We start from the raw sequence: 23147 nt of genomic DNA, 5'->3' as shown, positions 1-23147 counted from the left end.
TCCTTGTCTAGTCGGCATTTCCATTCTTCTATTAAAGAGACGCTGTAGGATAAAGTGTTTCCCATTACTGGGCTAGATTACAAGTGGTGCAGACATTTGTTATTGCGTATGAGCGCTAACGGAGTTGAAATTAAAAAATGACTGCTGTCAGTAAGCGCTGGTATTATAAGTTAAAAGGTCTCAAGTAGTATTAATTATTCTAGCGCTATTTGGTCTTTCGTTTGAGCGCAACCCATAACTTTCGGCTTATAATATCAGCTTTATTTAACACGTTTGCTAAATCCATTGAATGTAACGGGTGCTCTAGGGTGATGTCAGTTGCGCTAAACCTTCTGTCATAAATTTAATTTACCATGGACTTGTAATATCAAGCTGGGCACTAACTGTGTCCCACACTATCATTAGCGTGCCACTTGTAATCCAACCCTATGTGTTCTAAATTACTTGTTATACCTACTGCAGAGTATTAAAGTATGGGAAATTGTTTATTTTTGTATTTGAAATAGCTGGTTTTGCTAATAAAAACCATGAGCTACACACAGAAATGAGCTGAGCCTGTAGGTAGAATGTTATCTATGCCTTAAACAATGTTCGGTATTGAAATACTAAGTATGGCTGGGCACAACCATCTATATCAGATATAAAAATATTTATCTCTCCCCTAACACCCCTAGGAGATTTATTGGTGCTATTGTCTTCTGTTTACATAGCTTTTATTACATTTGTTATTCACATTTTTAGTGTAGGTGGTAAATGGAAGATAAACAATTTTCAATAATCAAGAAATTGATAAAGCTTTAAATGACATAACACAATTTAAAAAAATTATCTTTGTTTTATTTTGCAACAGATGTACCAGATGTATATACCACTGTATTAAGAGCCAATAAAAGTAAGTGTAAACTAAATTATTATTGAATAGCACTAGAGTACTTAAAGTGGAAGTTAAAACTAATTTTTCATGATTCAGATAGAACACGCAGTTAAACAAACCACTCCCTTTATCAAATTGTGCATATTCTTTGCATATGCACACTTTTTGAGACACAAGCTCCTATTGAGTATGTGCAAGAGTTCAAGTGTATACATGTATGAGTCCTGTGATTGGCTAATGGCTGTCACATGATACAGGGAGCAGAGAAGTGGAAGGAAATGTTGTGGTTTGTCAGAAAAAGCTACTGCTCATTTGAAGTTCAGAGTGAATGTTATTGCGTTGTATTTGAATCCTACATTTGTTGAATATGCAATTCTACTGTTTTTAATAGTTCTATAAGAGATATATTTAGGGTTGGTCTGACGTTAAGTAGAATAACAAATATCCCAGTGAGGATTTGCATGAATGTGTAGTTTATAGAAACAGTGCTCTAGGAACTCTCACTTTAACACAACTAATAAATAAAAACAAAAATAATTTGGTTACTTATTTCAGAAAGTAAGAAGCTTTTACGTCAAGGCGATATAGCTTACAAGATCGGACGTAATGCTCTGAACTGCACAGAATGCAGATGGCCCAAATCCAATAGCGGCATTGTGAATGTGCCATACGTTTTATCACCTGATTACGGTAGGTTGTGCTGAAGACTGTGTTTGAAATTGTATCATTTCAGATATTTCATATAAGATCAATTAAAAGTATTTTTTTTTTTTTAATCTTTTATTTCTCATGTAGATGCCAATGAGGTATCTATAATCACTGCAGCTATGGAAGAATTTAAGACCTTGACATGTGTGAAGTTTATTCCTCAAACTGTAGAAACAGACTACTTGAATATTAAGCAAGATGATGGGTAGGCTTGTTTGTTTTAGACACATAAATATGTGCATGGAAAAATAATTCATATCAATACACATACTGTAGATAGATACTATATATATTATTTTAGTACATTAATTCTTCATGGGTGCTAACCCAACATGAGTTATCTTAAGGCACGTTATGTATTTATTGAATTTAAATTATTGAAAGAATATTAATAAATAATATGAAAAATTATTATAGATGTAATAAAATGTTCTAAAATATATATATATATATATATATATATATATATATATATATATATATATATATATATATATATATATATATATATATATATATATATATATATATATATATATATATATACAGGGAGTGCAGAATTATTAGGCAAGTTGTATTTTTTGAGGATTAATTTTATTATTGAACAACCATGTTCTCAATGAACCCAAAAAACTCATTAATATCAAAGCTGAATATTTTTGGAAGTAGTTTTTAGTTTGTTTTTAGTTTTAGCTATTTTAGGGGGATATCTGTGTGTGCAGGTGACTATTACTGTGCATAATTATTAGGCAACTTAACAAAAAACAAATATATACCCATTTCAATTATTTATTTTTACCAGTGAAACCAATATAACATCTCAACATTCACAAATATACATTTCTGACATTCCAAAACAAAAACAAATCAGTGACCAATATAGCCACCTTTCTTTGCAAGGACACTCAAAAGCCTGCCATCCATGGATTCTGTCAGTGTTTTGATCTGTTCACCATCAACATTGCGTGCAGCAGCAACCACAGCCTCCCAGACACTGTTCAGAGAGGTGTACTGTTTTCCCTCCTTGTAAATCTCACATTTGATGATGGACCACAGGTTCTCAATGGGGTTCAGATCAGGTGAACAAGGAGGCCATGTCATTAGATTTTCTTCTTTTATACCCTTTCTTGCCAGCCACGCTGTGGAGTACTTGGACGCGTGTGATGGAGCATTGTCCTGCATGAAAATCATGTTTTTCTTGAAGGATGCAGACTTCTTCCTGTACCACTGCTTGAAGAAGGTGTCTTCCAGAAACTGGCAGTAGGACTGGGAGTTGAGCTTGACTCCACCCTCAACCCGAAAAGGCCCCACAAGCTCATCTTTGATGATACCAGCCCAAACCAGTACTCAACCTCCACCTTGCTGGCGTCTGAGTCGGACTGGAGCTCTCTGCCCTTTACCAATCCAGCCACGGGCCCATCCATCTGACCCATCAAGACTCACTCTCATTTCATCAGTCCATAAAACCTTAGAAAAATCAGTCTTGAGATATTTCTTGGCCCAGTCTTGACGTTTCAGCTTGTGTGTCTTGTTCAGTGGTGGTCATCTTTCAGCCTTTCTTACCTTGGCCATGTCTCTGAGTATTGCACACCTTGTGCTTTTGGGCACTCCAGTGATGTTGCAGCTCTGAAATATGGCCAAACTGGTGGCAAGTGGCATCTTGGCAGCTGCACGCTTGACTTTTCTCAGTTGATGGGCAGTTATTTTGCGCCTTGGTTTTTCCACACGCTTCTTGCGACCCTGTTGACTATTTTGAATGAAACGCTTGATTGTTCGATGATCACGCTTCAGAAGCTTTGCAATTTTAAGAGTGCTTCACCCCTCTGCAAGATATCTCACTATTTTTTACTTTTCTGAGCCTGTCAAGTCCTTCTTTTGACCCATTTTGCCAAAGGAAAGGAAGTTGCCTAATAATTATGCACACCTGATATAGGGTGTTGATGTCATTAGACCACACCCCTTCTCATTACAGAGATGCACATCACCTAATATGCTTAATTGGTAGTAGGCTTTCGAGCCTATACAGCTTGGAGTAAGACAACATGCATAAAGAGGATGATGTGGTCAAAATACTCATTTGCCTAATAATTCTGCACTCCCTGTATATATATATATATATATATATATATATATATATATATATATATATATATATATATATATATATATATATTTTACTGTATCTTAGTTAATATATTATATTTTTTTTACAATATTTTATATTTAATATTTCAATAACATGTCTTAAGTGATGTGCACTAACCGACACTCTGTTAGTACTAAACTGCAAATTATTATAAAAAAAAAAAAAAATATATATATATATATATATATATATATATATATATATATATATATATATATATATAATATGTGTGTGTGAATGTTAATGTACATTATATATCTATACCTCATTATCTGTAAGAATTGAGATACAGGTAAAGATATATTTATATAGCAATATATATAGAAATATTTATTTAAAATAAAAATTACATTGTTCTGTATTTGAAAAGCATTGGAATGTTAAATATGAATAACTCCTGTCAGGTTAGCGTGCATGAATAAAAATCTAGTTCAAACATGGCGACGACCATTACTTTATAGAAACTAACGCCTAGATTGCGAGTCTTGCGTTGGCCTTAAAAAGCAGCATTGAGAGGTCCCAATGCTGCTTTTTAACGCCCACTGGTATTACGAGTCTGGCAGATACAGGTGTACCTAGTGAAAAAGGGGTAGTGTACAAGCGCTAAGGTAATCCCCAAGCTGTATCCAAACAGAGATCCTAACCAACCTCCAAAAAATATGCACAAGTAGTAAGAAGTGAATACAGTGCCAACAAGAGGCCAAGTGATAAATATACTCACAGAGAGATAAAAGAACATTATTTAATGAACCATGTTAAAAAGCATCAGTAATAAAAGACTATATATAAAAAATGTAAAAAGCACATATAAATAAAATTACAAATACAGGAATATCTTACAGTAGCGGCTCAAAGGGCCAAAGCTGATAATTACAATAAAAACAGAGGTAATAACAGGTGATCAGTGTGAGTGGTACACCAGAATAAGAGTGTATACTAATAAAACAGAATTAGCCTAAGTACAACTATAACGAGTGCATCAAGAAAAAAACTAATAAACAACAGTACAAACAATAAAAAATAATTAAATACAATATGCAATAACATAAAAAATAAAATACACAATATGCAATAACATAAAAAATAAAATATAATCCAAAAAAGTGTTCAAAAAGTTGATCAACAAATGTTAGTGAAGAACAAAAATAAGTCATTCAAAACTAAAAAGTGGAAAAAATAGGTGATGAAAAGCAAGGTGAAAGTGAGGAAATTGATTCCTTCCAATGTTAGTTACTTTAACAGATCCAAATTCCTGAGTGTGGTAGCTGAAGTAGCTGATTGGATCCTAGCACCTGTCAGCTGCTCCTATGGTATCCTAAAAAATGTCCCTGTAAAAAAAGAAATTCACAACATAATGTATCCAATATGAGAATGAAGTAAAGATTAAAGTAATGCTTACCAATATGTCAACGCGTTTCTGCCCTCAAAAAAGGGCCTCTCAAGACTAGTGTATTTTATTTTTTATGTTATTGCATATTGTGTATTTTATTTTTTATGTTATTGCATATTGTGTATTTTATTTTTTATGTTATTGCATATTGTGTATTTTATTTAATTATATCTTAACCTCACTGGATTAAGTAGCTAGCATTTTTATATCCATTTGCACTCACTCACTATTTGATCGTATCTATACAATTATTTTGCTACCCCCCTTTTTTTTGCACTGCAGTGCATTTTTCTATTTTTTGGAACACTATTTTTGAAACACTATTTTTGAACACTATTGTTTGTACTATTGTTTATTAGTTTTTTGCTTGATGCACTCGTTATAGTTGTACTTAGGCTAATTCTGTTTTATTAGTATACACTCTTATTCTGGTGTACCACTCACACTGATCACCTGTTATTACCTCTGTTTTTATTGTAATTATCAGCTTTGGCCCTTTGAGCCGCTTCTGTAAGATATTCCTGTATTTGTAATTTTATTTATAGATACAGGTGTACCGTTCACTTTTTTTTTCTGCGACTTGAGCATACCGCAAATCCACGCCGTAACATTAAACTCTTAAAGGGACATAATACTCATATGCTAAATCACTTGAAACTGATGCAGTATAACTGTAAAAAGCTGACAGGAAAATATCCCCTGAGCATCTCTATGTAAAAAAGGAAGATATTTTACCTCACAACTTCCTCAGCTCAGCAGAGTAAGTTCTGTGTAAAACGTTATACTCAGCTGCTCCCAGCTGCAGGTAAAAATAAAAAAAAAATGAAGAAATGAACAGCAGCCAATCAGCATCAGCAGTGCTGAGGTCATGAACTCTTACTGTGATCTCATGAGATTTGACTTAACTCTCATGAGATTTCATAGTAAGCTTCCTTTACCTGATTGGTGAAATAATATGAGAGTGCACGATGCTAGTCCCTTCAGATGTCCCAGGACAAACACACTAAAATGCTGCTTAGAAATCCTTTACAATGGGAGGTGGCTACTAAGGAACTTTTGAGGTAAAATATCTTTCTTTTTTACATAGAGATGTTCAGGTGATATTTTCTAATCAGCTTTTTACAGCTATGCTGCATCACTTTCAAGTGTTTAAACATTTGGGTATTATGGCCCTTTAAGTAAAGCGCTAAAAAGTACAATAACACCCATAAACTACCTATTGACCCCTAAACCGAGGCCCCCCACATAGCAAACACTATATTAAAAATTTTAACCCCTAATCTGCCGACCCCAGTGTCGCTGCCACTATATTAAAGTTATTAACCACAAAATCTAAGTCTAACCCTAACATCCCCCTAACTTAAATATTATTTAAATAAATCGAAATAAAATAACTATCATTAACTAAATTATTCCTATTTAAAACTAAATGCTTACCTATAAAATAAATCCTAAAATAGCTACAATATAACTAATAGTTGCATTGTAGCTAGCTTAGGGTTTATCTTTATTTTACAGGCAACTTTGTATTTATTTTAACAAGGTAGAATAGTTATTAAATAGTTATTAACTATTTAATAACTTCCTAGTTAAAATAAATACAAATATACCTTTAAAATAAAACCTAACCTAAGTTACAATTACACCTAACACTACACTATAATTAAATAAATTACCTAAATTAACTACAATTAATTACAATTAAATTAGTTTACAAAACCACTAAATTACAGAAAATAATAAAATAATTAGAAGTTTTTTAAACTAATTACACCTAATCTAATCCCCCTAATAAAATAAAAAAGCCCCCCAAAATAATAAAAATCCCTACCCTATACTAAATTACAAATAGCCCTTAAAAGGGCTTTTTATGGGGCATTGCCCCAAAGTAATCAGCTCTTTTACCTGTAAAAAAAAAAAGACAATATCCCCCCAACATTACAACCCACCACCCACACACCCAACCCTACTCTAAAACCCACCCAGTCCCCCCTTAATATAACTTAACACTACCCCCTTGAACTATTTAATAACTATTGTACCTAGTTAAAATAAAAACAAAGTTGCCTGTAAAGTAAAACTAAACCCTAAGCCTGCTACAATGTAACTATTAGTTTATTTTATAGGTAAGTATTTAGTTTTAAATAGGAATAATTAATTAGTTTTAGATTTAAATTAGGGGGGTGTTAGGGTTAGACTTAGGTTTAGGGTTCAATAACTTTATTATAGGGGCTGCGTCTTTGGGGGCGGCAGATTAGGGGTTAATAATTGTAGGTAGGTGTCGGCGACATTGGGGCGGTAGATTAGGGGTTAATAAATATAATGTAGGGTTCGGCAATGTTTGGGGCAGCAGATTAGGGGTTCATAAGTATAATGTAGGTGGGGGCGGTGTCCGGAACGGCAGATTAGGGGTAAATATAAAGCAGGTGTCAGCGATGTCGGGGGTGGCGGATTAGGGGTTAATAAGTGTAAGATTAGGGGTGTTTAGACTTGGGGTTCATGTTAGGGTGTTGGGTGTAGACTTAAATGTGTTTCCCCTTAGGAATCAATGGGGCTGCGTTAGAAGCTGAACGCTGCTTTTTTGCAGGTGTTCAGCCGGCTCTGCCCCATTGAGTCCTATGGGTAAATCGTGCACGAGCACATTTTGCCAGCTTACCGCTACCGTAAGCAGCGCTAGTATTGGAGTGAGATATGGAGCTAAATTCTGCTAAATGCCCACTTTTTTTGCGGCTAACACCGGGTTTCTAAAGACCCATAATACCAGCGTTACTGAAGGTGAGTGATAAGGAAAAACTGTGCGTTAGCACCGCACACCATTACCGACAAACTCGTAATCTAGGCGTAAATCTTTGCACTTATAATTTCAGTATTTAAACACCTAATAGAATAAAAAGTATTTTTTTATAATTATAACGATAAGCTTTGCTTTAAATACATCATGTCTAGCTTGTATTTACTGTTTAGGGACACTAAACCCACATTTTTTCTTTAATGATTCAGGTAAAACATGCAATTTTAAGCAACTTTCTAATTTACTCCTATTATGTTTTTCTTTGTTCTCTTGCTATCTTTATTTAAAAAGCAGGAAAATAAAACTTAATAGCCGGACCATTTTTGGTTGAGAACCTTATTGATTTGCTAACTGTATCTACCAATAAGCAAGCGCTATCCATGGTGCTGAACCTAAAATGGGCTGGCTCCTAAGCATTAAATTCCTACTTTTTTAAATAAAGATAGCAAGAGAACACATAAAAATTGATAGTAGGAGTAAATTAGAAAGTTGCTTAAAATTGCAAGCTCTATCTGAATCATTTACGAAAAATCTGGTTTTAGTGTCCCTTTAAGCATTACATGGTAGAATTATTTATTTATTTTATCAATTTATTTTGTTTCAGTTGCTGGTCCATCATTGGAATGACTCATGGAGCTCAGACCGTATCTCTGATGAAGGGTGAATGCATTAGTCATAAAACAGTCCAGCACGAGTTGAACCACGCTTTGGGCTTTGTTCACGAGCACTGCAGAAGTGATAGAGATGACTATGTCACAATCATGACACAATATATATCACCAGGTAAGGCGCATGTGCAAGAAATACATTGGTTCAATAGAATATGGAAGAAAAAGAATGTTATGGAAGGGAATCTAATGCCAAAGTGACTAATGTTCTATTTCTTTAGTGCAAGTCAGTCTGGCATCAGTTACCTAAGATTACTATGTAGTTAAGCTCCACAAAAGGGGTTAAACATAACTTTCCAATTTACCTTTATCATTAAATATGCTTTGTTCTCAGTATTCTTAGTTGAAATCTAAACCTAGGTAGGCTTATATTCTAATTTCTTTGCCCTTGAAGGCTGACTCTCATCACATGCTTTTTTATTTGCTTTTCACAACAGGAGCCATATAGATAATATTGCGCTCAACACAGCACTAATTGCCTAAAATGCAAGTCAATAGATAATAAATAAAAAGTCATGTGATCAGGGGGCTGTCAGAAGATGCTTAGATACAAGGTAACCACAGATTCAAAAAGTATATTAATATAATTGTATTGGTTATGTAAAACTATGGAATGAGTATCTATCTTTTAAAACAATAACAATTCTGGTGTAGACTGTTCCTTTAAGTCTTCCCACATCTCCACCTCACAGTTAAATAAAATGGGAAGAAGGAATCCTATAAAGAGCAGATCTGAATCTTTAGAATGTTGATCATTACGTAAAGATGGTTTACAGCTTACAGTGACACAAAGGAAGGGCTCTTTAGCCATTCTGACTTATGTAAATGTATTCTGATTATTGATAACTGTAATTTTTTTATTGAGGTTGTGTAAGATGTTACATAACAGATGCACCATTAAACAATAATAACATTGCGGTGAGACATACATTTGTGGCGAATAAACATAGCAAAAAAGCAGATCAATAACCAATCTAGTATATGGCTTAGTCTATTATTCTACCTGCCTGTAAATGAATAAGGCAATCTACAACATGGAGCTAGCAGGTGGGAGCAAGGGTCTAACATAAATTGGGCTAATATGTCTATAAGAATCTCACAGAAAAAAACCTAACATAACCTTATGTGAAGAATAGTAATGGTCCTCGCATTGCTATAAGAAAACTTGCATGATGTTATCCATTCAAAATAGATTGGAGCAAAGGGGAGTTGGCATTGCGGATTTTGGGGAAGGGAAATTCAGCGGGCGAGAGCCGCTCTAAATTAGGTGAGGGGGAAAATGGGGGGGGGGGGGGGCGGAGCCGGTTAGGGTGCTGGACTAATAAAACTTTTTGGCCTCTGAACTTTGTAGTGCAAAAAACTCTAACATGCAGAGTGAGTAGCAGCGGCAGTGTAATCAGTAATTCTTAGACAGCTGGCAAGTGAACCATAAGGATGGCTACAAGTAAGGCATATCACTTTAACATAGAAATAGTAACATATAGTGCAGCATAAAATAGAAGCCAACTTCACAACACTAAACATATTATTGTAATTGTGAGGTGAGAGCTTGTTTACAATATTTGTAAAATCATAATATAGGTCCTGGATTATAGCAATGCTTAAGGGGATATGAAGTAATTAATCCGAACAAGCTATAAACGTACATATAAACTTAAAGAATAGTGCAGTAATGAAGGGTGATTACTTATATAAGATAAGCTGAAAAGAAGTTCAGGATGGAGGGCGCTAACTATTATCAGGGCATCAACGAAATCTAGCTACAGGCAGAAGAGAAATGTACCCCATCATTGTGCATCTCCCTGAAAATCTTTATAAAATTGCAAATTGAATTGAGTTAAACACTCATCTGATATGGGTACTCATGAAGGTGATTAAGATTGATAGGTAGTCAAAGAACCCCTGGTTATATGTGACATGCAGCGTTAATTAAAGCATCTCTCAGATATATGTAATGTAAGTGTAGTTGGCTAATGTGACAGTAATGATATAAATCATAAATTAGAGAGCAACGGTAAGGCAACTGATTGATAATAGGGTTAGAATGTAAGGTCTAATGGAAAAAAGACATACATATCACAAAAAACATTTCCAAATGAGGTTAAAATATCCCATGAAATCATAAGAGACAAACCAATATTATAAGTACGAGTGGATGCTTTCAAATTATGAAATAACATAAGATGAAAAGTATAAGGATGCAGCAATATTGGTAAGGCTCACATTAATGCCTCACTTGAAGTCTAACTGGTAATATGCATTAACTTATGGCATTAGAACGTAAATATAGCAATATGGTATAAGTTATTGACCTTTTTGAGGTGAACTATGCAGATTAGACTGAGGGCGTTAGCCGTGCACATCTAAATATAGGTGGACTCTGCAAGGAGTTGTATAAGTGTCCAAAATACAAGTATAAACACACACCGAGAACTGGTATAAATATAAAAGGTTGAGCTCCTCAGGGGGGAGGGAGAAAAGAGTAAACACACAAAATAGAAAACAGAGAGCTAGGCTCCCGACCAACTCAGAGGTGCTCTTTCATTCGAGTTTCAAACTGAAAAATAAGGTAGGGACTATCAGACAATCAGACTCTACATGTCCCCTAATCGTTTAATAAGTAAATGGAAAAACTAGCCCACTCCGGTTCTTCTGCGGTATGTAAGGTCCCGCACATCAGCTAGAGTTATCTTGGGGTGTCTCATAGTGGGTCTAGTGGTTATAATGGCCCAGAGTGGTGATTACTTAATAGCTGAAAGTTCGGAGTGAGGGAGAACTTGTATTGTGATATACCATGCAGATCTCTTCTTAAAATAATTACCCGCAGCAGTATTCAGAGTCCCTAGCAAAGGATGGGGGCCTGGTTAGGAGTTCAGCGCTATTTGAGGGTATTACAGAGAATAGCCCTGAGCTCTCCGGAGGTGGTTCGTCAACGCAATCACCTTTCTTATGTTTAACCTCCATGGTTACGGACATAGGACTTTGCACCTCACCTCTCGGGAACAGTCGATGATCCAGTGGGCCTGAGTTGTCAGAGGCTTCTAGCTTGCTATTTGTGGATGATATCTGAGTCAGGTTAGTAGAAGTTCTCAGCTCCCGGTGATTGCTATCAAGCGCTGCCATTAAGTTGTCCCCGGTAAGGCTGGTGTAGGAGGGGTAAGATGTGTCTGAAGTCATTACTTATGGGGTGATTGCTGATGCACTGTGAGGTGCAGTGAGGAGTAGATATGTCCTAAGATGGCGGCTCACACCGTCCAAACACAGTTGCTGGCTTTCTGATCAATGATTTATGTCAACTATCTCTTCATTGCTGTGAGACTAATAGGTTGTCCTGTAATCTAGGACTTAAGTAAATGTAAGCTTTGTGATAGACATTTATATTTGCATTTAATAGTGTTCAATAGTCTCGAAGATCAGGAGCTCCTGAGCAGTACGACTTACTCCTTTGGCTGCTGGCTCCGCCCCCACAACTGTATACTTAAAGGGACAGTGTACTGTAAATTTGTTTTACCCTTAATTTGTTTCCAGTGACTTGTTTTACCAGCAGCAGCATTAAGGTTAATATAAATTAATAAAATACAAGACATTTAAAAATATATATATTTTTTTTTTTTCTTCGAAATTTTTAACATAACCGTTTAGGTATAACTTTTTTTTAAGTTATAAAGTATACTTATCCATATAAGCATTATCAGGTATTTTTAGAGCGCCAACAGATTCTGCAGCGCTAAGCATGTACGTAAACTCAAAAATATATACAACCCACACAACTTATTGTAGTCTGTTTTGGGATCTGTTAACTGTATGCAAATTATGCTCGTATGTAAGAGGGACCACATATGGATGTTAGGTACAAGATTTGTAGGAGTTTATAATCTGAGGTGATAGACATACCCACAGAATGTAGATAAACTAAACTACTAGGCAGAGAAATCCCATAGGCTGATGGAGACAACTCCTGACTAAAATGCACACTGCACCTTAAATTAAAGAAGGTATAAATAGAAGTACTGAACAAACAACAAGCCATCTTGATAAAGGCATTAAACTGTTGAAACGCGTAGAAGACTTGTTCTGTAGCATTACTGAATAGGAATACAGTTATACTATTACAACCGTTTTTTTCAAATTTGGAGCCAAATCCTGTTATGACCATCCGATTGGCTACAGGTCATGTGACCCCCCTGCAGCACAGTCAGTGAAGAAGCTGGAAAAAGGCTGAAAACCCACAGCAAGGAGATACTGGAAGACCAACCTCAACTGTAGCGAAGTTCCGCAGGGGAGTCATTCACTTAGTATAAAGATAGTGAAAATGATCTGCAGCTGTCACTGAAAGACATTGCTTGGTGAAATATAGCTGTGAACCCTGCAACTCTCTCCAGCAAAGCTATTTTGCCTGCAGATAAAGGGGTGGGGGTGGATTGCCTCCTTGTCCCTGTTTACTGGACTCCCACCCCATTCCAATATTGTTTTTTTGTGGATAGTTTCCTACATACTAGGGAACAGTTATATGTATGTTATGCTGTCCTAAAACAGTATAATAACGTTCTTAGGTTTTACTGCAAACGAAAAGAATCTACACAATGTATAAAATATTATTTCACAATATAGGGCTTACATTGTGATGATTTAAAGGGACACACAAGTCAAAATAAACTTTTATGATTCAGATAGAGTAGCAGTTTTAAGATACTTTCCAATTTAATTCCATTATCAAATTTTGCACAGTCTTTTTATATAGACACTTTCTGGGGAACAAGGTTCTACTGAACATGTTCACAAGCTCACAGGGTATATGTATAAATGGTCTGTGATTGGCAGATGTCTGTCACATGATGCAGGGGGCCGGAAAATAAGAGAAAAAATTACCAGAAAAAAATCTACTGCTTATTTGAAATTCAGAGTAGGTGTTAAATCATTGTCCTTTTATTATGCACTTGTTCATTTTATAATTCTACTGTATTCAGTGGTCCTTTAACATTGTCTATCTGTGGGCTCCTTTTTATTGAACCAATTAAAAATGGAGCTTTAAGCTACTGTAGTGGCCAACAGCTAAAAGTAGTTTATGGCTCCATTTTAGTATCAGGTTTTCATTTAAATATTTTGCGCAGTGCGTGCATTTGCTTTTTTCGTATATGAATAAGTTAACGTGTTAATGTTTCCATTTGACGTCTGATTTCTCGAAAATCGCACCTTAACAAGTTTGTTGTAATAATAATACCCACCAACACTATAAAAGTAGCATTTAACGCTTGTGCTCCTAAGCTGTAATTGCCTCTAGAGAGAGAGACATGGGAGTTATATAGGCCACAAAAAAAAACACATTTTGTTTTATTCAATTTTGAAAATGTATTGATATATGTAAAATGTATTGCTGCCCTAGGCATATGCCTAGTTGGAATCATGGAGATATGTGCTTGATTATATATTTATATGTACTGTAAATACTATTGATATTTAAATTGGAACATAACTCCAAAAAGTATTATATCTGGGCCAGTAATAAATGTTATGTATACACCTAGCTCAGTATGCTGTAATGTTTGAGACCTTATCGACAGCTTCCGATAGTGTTTTACCTGTTTTGCGCATTCAATGGAAACCAGATGTAATCTTCAATCTATTATTTTCCACGGGATTTGTAATTTATTTTCTGCAGCCGGTGATGATGGTAAATGCTCCATCGGAAACTATCAATAAGCGTAATGGTTTCCAACAGTAGTTTTTTCATTTTACGACCTCTTTAAAACTCAATTGTGGCTCAGTGGAAACAAGCCATGTATTTGCGATGAGTTCATAAATTAAGCTTATGGGGGATATTTATCATAGTGTAAACTGAAAATATGCTTGAATCCCGCGTCGTATTTGTCGCGAGATTGATCCACTGTAGTTATCAAAGCGCCAAGATCGTCAATTGTTGAAATGTGTGACGAAATATACGCTCCCGCAATCTCAATCCAACGCAGATTGATGCTTGTCATTACAGAGGTTTCAAATTCACATTTGACTCTATTTGACCATTCAAATTTGTCAAACATCTAACAGGTACGCTCGCGTCTATTCTGACGCAGCGTACCTAGTTTTCAATCTGCCTCCCTTGAGGTTGCTGATGCCATAGAAATCAATGGGAGTCTGAAAACACAGAAAGCTTATGTTCGATGCTGCAAGAGAATGAAGTGTATTACATAATAAAAGTAAATTAGAAACTTTATTTAAATTGTATTTCCTTTCTAAATCAAATATTATTGCTCCACATTTGGTGCACTAGTAGATATAGGGATACAAATGAAAAATACATTACTACTTATGGATTGTTACAACTTTGTCTCATTACAAAGCAAGGGGACAATATTATTTCTCAAAAGTTTTGCCCCAAACTTGTTGCACTAATAGATATAGAGATAAAAATGAAATAAATACACAACATAATATAGCAAACTTCATTTTTATTATTTTGGAAAAATCTATTTGCACCATGTTTAAGATATGCAATTCAAGTCCCACTCTCCACTTCGCACCAAATTTGATGCAACACTTTTTGCACCAATTATGACACAAACTCCTAAACAACCCACACACTAGTGAATTTTTCAACCACTTTTGATTGGAATATGCATAATCACATGATTTATGACATCAGCCAATCTGATTCAAATATACATTTTAAACTATCACTATCGAATCATATTGCTCAATACTTGTCATTGATCACTCATCAGAACTTGTGCCATTTGTTACATTGTGTATTATACTTTAAAAGTATGTATATGTGAAATTAGTATTAAAGATAAACATTGATGCTGACATTAAGACACACAGTGTAATATTTTAGACAATGATTTTAAAATTCAAATTGATGTTTGATTCAAAGTGATAGCTCAAAGGGATAGCCCACCTAACATTAAACTGTCATGATTCAGATACAGCAGAAATTAAAATCACCTGTCATGATATTTTGGGGGGTTTTCTTCCTTCTCTTTAATTTCTTTTTTAGTAAGAAATGTCATTTTATATGCCAGCCCATTTTATAACACCTGTGTAGGGGTGGTTTTAAAAACTAGATTGCAATCAGGAGGGGTTACACAGGTACAGAAGGAAAACTGGCCCAGCTCTTAAAATATCAATTGATTGCAAATAAATACTTGTGATACCCTGATTACATGCTATAGTCACAATAATATAGTTACACTATATACATATAGTGGTATAAAAAAACACACAGATATGGAAGACAACATTGTTTAGAACAAAAAAGGAACTTAGGTACATGTAAATATGTTTGCAAAAGATTTCTGACACAAAACGCACATATATATATATATATATATATATATATATATATATATATATATATATGTATGTGTGTTTTGTGTCAAATCTTTTGCAAACATATATATACACACACACACACACACACGTATATGTACAAATTCTAGCATTAATAATCATTTATAAAAAAAACATGAGAGAAAAGCATATCATAACTTCTAGAAATACAAATACACATTAATTTATGTAAAAGTATCATATAACCAATATAAAAATAACTTTCTATGAAATATTGTTTGTTGAGGCATAAATGTAGCTATTTCTTGGAAATTAACAGATGAAAAATAAAACATTAGCTTAGCCTTTAGAGAAATGAGCTTGTTCATGGACAATAATGAAATGGTATAAATAAAGTTGGTAAAAACCTGAATAACCACGACATAAATGACTGTTAGTTAACAGCCCGATGCTCATTGCGCCGTACTTGACGCGCATGTTTTTGAAGTTTTTTTTATAAATAAGGGAATCGTATGTAGATCCGCGTCAGCGATGTCTGGCGAGCGTATTGACGCTGGCGAATGCACTGAGATTGACACTTTGATAAATATGCCCCTATGTGTTTGATAACATTATTAATTCTTATCTGATCAGCTTAATCCTTCTCTTTTACAGGAGACATAAGTAACTTTGATAAGCAGGGCACAAATAACCTTGGTGTTCAATATGACTATTCATCACTAATGCATTATCCACGGTAAGAAAATAATAATGCTTATAAAGGTCTTTTCTGCAGATATATATTGCTCTGTTGGTTTTGTCTACATGATAGAACATCTGTCTCTTTGTTTCAGCTACGCATTTAGTAACACATCAGGGCAAGATACTATAGTACCAAAACCTGACCCAAATGTTCCTATTGGCCAGTCTTATGGATTAAGCAATTTGGATGTTCTTAAAATTAACCGTCTGTATGAGTGCGGTAAGTATCATGCGCATTTGGTTGTGAAGAGAGAGTTAAGGTTATTTTTTTAAAGGACCATTGTCTTTTATCAATTTGTGAATAAATATTTACAGTTTCCAATTGAATCAGAAAGTACAAAAACTGCTCAGTAAGCTGCCACATTTCACAAATTTGTTTCTCAGTATTCCCCATGTTTGGCAGCTAAGATGTGTGCAAAATGGAAAGGTGTCAAATATTGCAACAAATTGTTCAATAAAGTATTTACTGAGTCTCCAATTAGTCACACTGAGTGAGCCAACTGTTTTCAGATTCAAAAGAGGCCTGACATTCCATTACCTTATTGTCCTGTCCATCTACCCATGTTAGAAGATATCTCCAAATTTGTCTATGTTCATTCTCTTGGTGACGTTCTGTATTTTATAACTAACTAGCGGGAAAGCCTGCCCAGAGGGCAGTGTATTGTGGCGACAGAACCACCCTGCCATTTTCGCTTACGCTGCATCCAGGTGGATTCCGAAAATAGCAGGGTGGTGAAAGAATCCTTCCAGGTAGATTCTTTCACCACCCATTTTGCTCTCTCTCCCCCTCTCTTTTGCTTTCTCAACCCCCTCTCCTTTGCTCTCTCGCTCTCTCTCACTCTCTTACTCTCTCTCACTCTCTCACGCTCTCTCTCTCTCTCTCTCTCTCTCTCTCTCTCGCTCTTTTGTTCTCTCTCTCGCTCTTTTGTTCTCTCTCTCGCTCTTTTGTTCTCTCTCTCGCTCTTTTGTTCTCCCCCCTCTCTTTTGCTCTCACTCTCAGTCTCTGTGTTGTTAATAAAATAAATTGAACTACAAAAAATAAATAAACAAATGATCAAAAATAAAACCTAATCCCTATAGGCTAGATTATGAGTTTTTGTCGGTAAGACTTGCGGGGCTAACAAGCAGTTTCAGCTCACTGCTCACCTACAGACAATGCTGGTATTACAGGTTTCTTTAACCCGGCGTTAGCCGCAAAAAAGTGAGCGGAGAGCAAAATTTTGCTCCACATCTCACCTCAATACCAGCTCTGCTTAAGCGGTGAGCTGGCAAAACGTGCTCGTGCACGATTTCCCCATAGGAATCAATGGGGTAGATTAACACCTGCAAAAAAGCAGAGTTCAGCTCCTAACACAGCCCCATTGATTCCTATGGGGAAATACATTTTATGTCTACAACTAACACCCTAACATGAACCCCGAGTCAACACCCCTAATCTTACACTTATTAACCCCTAATCTGCCGTCCCCGACATCGCAGACACCTGCTTTATATTATTAACCCCTAATCTGCCGCTCTGGACACCGCCGCCACCTACATTATACTTATGAACCCCTAATCAGATGCCTCCAACATCACCGAACCCTACATTATATTTATTAACCCCTAATCTGCCACCCCAATGTTGCCGCAACCTAACTACATTTATTAACCACTAATCTGCCGCCCACAATGTCGCCACCACTATAATAAATATATTAACCCCTAAATCTAAGTCTAAGCCTAACCTTAACCATAACATCCCCCTAACTTAAATACAATTTAAATAAATATAAATAAAATTACTATTATTAACTAAATAATTCCTATTTAAAACAAAATACTTACCTATAAAATAAACCCTAAGATAGCTACAATATAACTAATAGTTACATTGTAGCTATCTCAGGGTTTATTTTTATTTTACAGGCAACTTTGTATTTATTTTAACTAGGTAGAATAGTTATTAAATAGTTATTAACTATTTAATAACTACCTAGCTAAAATAAGTACAAATTTACCTGTAAAATAAAACCTAACCTAAGTTACAATTACACCTAACACTACACTATCATTAAATAAATTTACTAAATTAACTACAAATAAATACAATTAAATTAAATAAACTAAAGTACGAAAAAACAAACACTAAATTACAGAAAATAATTAAAAAAAAAATTTAAACTAATTAATCTAATCCCCCTAATAAAATAAAAAAGGCCCCCAAAATAAAAAAAAACCCTCTACCCTATACTAAATTACAAAGCGGGGCATTGCCCCAAAGAATCAGCTCTTTTACCTGGAAAAAAAAAAATAACCCCCAACATTAAAACCCATCACCCACACACCCAACCCTACTCTAAAACCCACCCACACCCCCCTTAATAAAACCTAACCCTAAACCCCTAAAGATCACCCTACCTTGAGACGTCTTTGCCCAACTGGGCAGAAGTGGTCCTCCAGACGGTCCAAAGTCTTCATCCTATCCGGGCAGAAAAGGTTCTCCAGACGGGCAGAAGTTTTCATCCAGGCAGCATCTTCTATCTTCATCCATGCGGAGCGGGTCCACCATCTTCAAGACATCCGCCGCGGAGCATCCTCTTCTTTCCGACGACCAACACTAAATGACGGTACCTTTAGGTGACGTCATCCAAGATGGTGTCCCTTCAATTCCGATTGGCTGATAGAATTCTATCAGCCAATTGGAATTAAGGTAGAAAAAATCCTGTACCTGCAAGACTCGTAATACCAGCGTTAGAAAAAAGCAGCGTTTGGACCTCTCAGCGCTGCTTTTTAACCCTAACGCAAAACTCTTAATCTTGCCGTAAGAATACAAAAAAGCCCCCCCAAATAACCCCTGCGCCACCCCCATCTTATGCTAAACTACAAGTAACCCTTAAAACCCTTTATGTAGGGCATTGCCCTAAGTTAAACAACTCTTTTCAGTTACCAAAAATTCTAAGTCCCCCCCAACAGTAAACCCACCACCTACCAAACCCCCCAAAATAAATGAACCTAACACTAAAAAACTATCCAATGCCCTGAAAAAGACATTCAGCTCTTTTGCTGCCCATCCCTAATCTAAAAAAATAAATATTTAAAAAAAGAAAACTAAGTCTAACCCCTAAAAATTAAACCTAAATTTAAATTAAGCTACAATTACAGAAAATAAAAAGCAAAATTACCAAATTGCAGACGGCGATGGACATTACAAATGCAATTATAGTATAGATAATGATATTATTTTGTAAGTAGATAAACACCAGATTTCATGCTTATAGGTTTGTTTATTCCATCTCAGAGGTGAAGATACTAATAAATCATTTTTATTTCTGTGTTGTTTTTTTTAGATATCTGTAGCAGTTTGATTTCTTCCCCCACTGGAACAGTGACTTCAGCAAACTATCCCTCTGCATATCTAAATAATACTAATTGCTTATGGCTTATCCGCATCCCAGCTAATAAGGTATTTTCCACTAATATGTACATAGATAATACACATATCATTTAGCAGATGGTAGATGTAACAGAGTCAAATTTTAATTGCTAAAGAGCTAGATAACAAGTGGAACGCTAAGCGTACCGCTAGTTGCAATATCAATATTGGGACCACGCTAACTTTAGAGTGGTATTACAAGGGAAATGTAAATGTGACAGCTTGTGCAAACTAACGCCTAGATTACAAGTTTTGAGTTAGAAGCTATGCGGTGCTAACTAGCAGTTTATGCTCACTGCTCACTTACTACAGCGCTGGTATTACAAAATTTTACAAACCCGGCGTTAAAAGACAAGAAGTGAGCGTTGAGCAAAAGTTTGCTCCACATCTCACTCCAATACCAGCGCTGCTTACGTTAGCGGTGAGCTGGTGTAACGTGCTCATGCACAATTTCCCCATAGGAATCAATGGGGACAGCTGGCTGAAAAAAGTCTAACACCTGCAAAATAGCGTTTAGCTCCTAATGCAGCCCCATTGACTCCTATGGGGAAATAAAATTTATGTCTACACCTAACACCCTAACATAAACCCCGAGTCTAAACACCCCTAATCTTACACTTTTTAACCCCTAATCTGCCGCCTCCGCCACCATCTGCATTATATTAACCCCTAATCTGCTGCTCCAGATACCGCCACCACCTACATTATACTTATTAACCACTAATCTATTGTCCCCAACATCGCCGCAACCTACATTACACTTATTAACCCCTAATCTGCCGTCCCCAACGTCGCCACCACTATTCTAAATTTATTAACTCCTAAACCCAAGTCTAACCCTCCCTAACTTAAATATAATTTAAATAAATCTTAATAAATTTCCTATTATTAACTAAATTATTCCTATTTAAAACAAAATACTTACCTGTAAAATAAACCCTAAGCTAGCTACAATATAACTAATAGTTACATTGTATCTAGCTTAGGGTTTATTTTTATTTTACAGGCAAGTTTGTATTTATTTTAACTAGGTATAATAGTTATTAAATTAAATAATAAATTAAATAATTTATTAAACTTCCTAGCTAAAATAAAAACAAATTTACCTGTAAAATAAAACCTAACCTAAGTTACACTAACACTACATTATAATTAAATTAATTTCCTAAATTAAATACAATACAATTAGCTAAAGTACAACAAAACAAACAAACACTAAATTACAGAAAATAATAAACGAATTACAAGATTTTTTAACTCATTACACCTAATCTAATCCCCCTGACAAAATAAAAAGCCCCCCCAATAAAAAAGCCCTACCCTACACTAAATAACAAATAGCCCTTAAAAGGGCCTTTTGCAGGGCATTGCCCCAAAGTAATCAGCTCTTTTACCTGTAAAAAAAATTTCAAATCCCCCCCCCAACATTAAAACCCACTATCCACACAACCAACCCTATTCTAAAACCCACCCAATACCCCCTTAAAAAAATCTAACACTAACTCCTTGAAGATCACCTTACCGGGAGAAGTCTTCATCCAACCGGGCGAAGTGGTCCTCCAGAAGGGCAGAAGTATTCATCCAGATGGCATCTTCTATCTTCATCCATACAGCGCGGAGCGGGTCCATCTTCAAGACATCCAATGCGGAGCATCCTCTTCGTTCGGCGGCTAACACTGAATGAAGGCACCTTTTAAGTGACATCATCCAAGATGGCGTCCCTTCAATTCTGATTGGCTGATAGAATTCTATCAGCCAATTGGAATTAAGGTAGAAAAAATCTTATTGGCTGATGCAATCAGCCAATAGGATTGAGCTGGCATTCTATTGGCTGATTGGAACAGCAAATAGAATGCCAGCTCAATCGTATTGGCTGATTAGATCAGCCAATAGGATTTTTTCTACCTTTAATTCTGATTGGCTAATAGAATTCTATCAGCCAATCGGAATTGAAGGGACGCCATCTTGGATGACGTCGCTTAAAGGTACCTTCATTCAGTGTTAGCCGTCGGATGAAGACTTTAAAATGCGGTACCAGTCTTGACAGCAAAGAATCTACTGCTCACTTTTTGGCAGACTCGTAATGCCAGCGCTATGCAAGTCCCATTGAAAAAAGAGGATACGCAATTTACGTAAGTGAATTTGCGGTATTTTCAAGTCTGGCCAAAAAAGTGAGCTGTACACCTGTACCTGCAAGACTCGTAATACCAGCAGGCGTTAAAAAGCAGCATTAGGACCGGCCAACGCTGCTTTTTAAGCAAAACTCGTATTCTAGGTGTAATTTTGTGCACGTCAGATAAGCGTGACTGAAGACCTTGTGCTATGGGTAAAGAGTTAAAAAAAAATTGTACTAAACACAACATAAATACATTACAATATAAGTTACACTCATAGATACAGAATATAATAAAAATTATTCATATATATATTATTTTAAAAAGTTTTAAAGTTAAAAGGTATATAGTGTATAGGGTTGCCAACTTTTCTTGAAAATAAAAAAAAAGGAGATTTAAGACAAAATTTCACACAGGAAATCAACTAGTCGTAGTAGTAGTGTCTATTAGAGATGTGCGTTTGTTTTACACAAATGAAGATTCGAAACGAAAATCCAAATGAATGCACAATGAATATTAAAGAAAATGAAAAAATACTAATGAAAATCGTCATTAATTAGTTTGATTTTTTTAAGGGGTTAATACTTACCTTAGTGCACTCTCTGCTCTCTAGATCACATTTAGGTCAGTGTTGTAGCTACAGGTGAACTTTTCACCTGTAACTTTAAAATATTTACATTAATTTTAATGAAAACAAATGTAAATATTTAACTAAAATTCAGTATTTGTTTAGTTTTAAATGAAACGAATACCGAATAGTACAGTCACCGGACATTCGGGAACATAATCTTCTTGACTGCACATGTCTAGTGTCTATGTGTGTGACTGTGTATGTGTTTGTATAAGTGTGGTTACGTGTGTGTGAGTGAATTTGCGTGTATGTGCATAGGTTTTAGATATGGGTATATTTAAAGGTTTATGAAACTCAAAAAACATATACTGTATATCACATAAAAATAAAGATAGTTTCTTGACCTTCATTTAATCAATTTTTGTTGATTATCCACCGTTGT

At 35.4% G+C, this 23147-nt stretch overlaps 1 protein-coding gene across 1 annotated transcript in view; it reads left to right on the top strand.

Annotated features, from left to right (window-relative positions):
* The window catches only part of LOC128656860 (astacin-like metalloendopeptidase), an 88726-nt gene that overhangs the window by 54340 nt on the left and 11239 nt on the right, over window positions 1-23147 (top strand). The window contains exons 2-8 of the mRNA XM_053711026.1: window positions 851-892; window positions 1430-1564; window positions 1670-1787; window positions 8514-8692; window positions 16519-16600; window positions 16698-16825; window positions 19935-20050. Coding sequence (XP_053567001.1) covers window positions 851-892; window positions 1430-1564; window positions 1670-1787; window positions 8514-8692; window positions 16519-16600; window positions 16698-16825; window positions 19935-20050 — 800 coding nt within the window. The remainder of the gene's footprint in view (window positions 1-850; window positions 893-1429; window positions 1565-1669; window positions 1788-8513; window positions 8693-16518; window positions 16601-16697; window positions 16826-19934; window positions 20051-23147) is intronic.

This window comes from Bombina bombina, chromosome 4, assembly GCF_027579735.1.
Source record: "Bombina bombina isolate aBomBom1 chromosome 4, aBomBom1.pri, whole genome shotgun sequence".
Classification (NCBI taxonomy): domain Eukaryota; kingdom Metazoa; phylum Chordata; class Amphibia; order Anura; family Bombinatoridae; genus Bombina; species Bombina bombina.
This window is presented reverse-complemented; position numbering and strand designations above follow the sequence as displayed.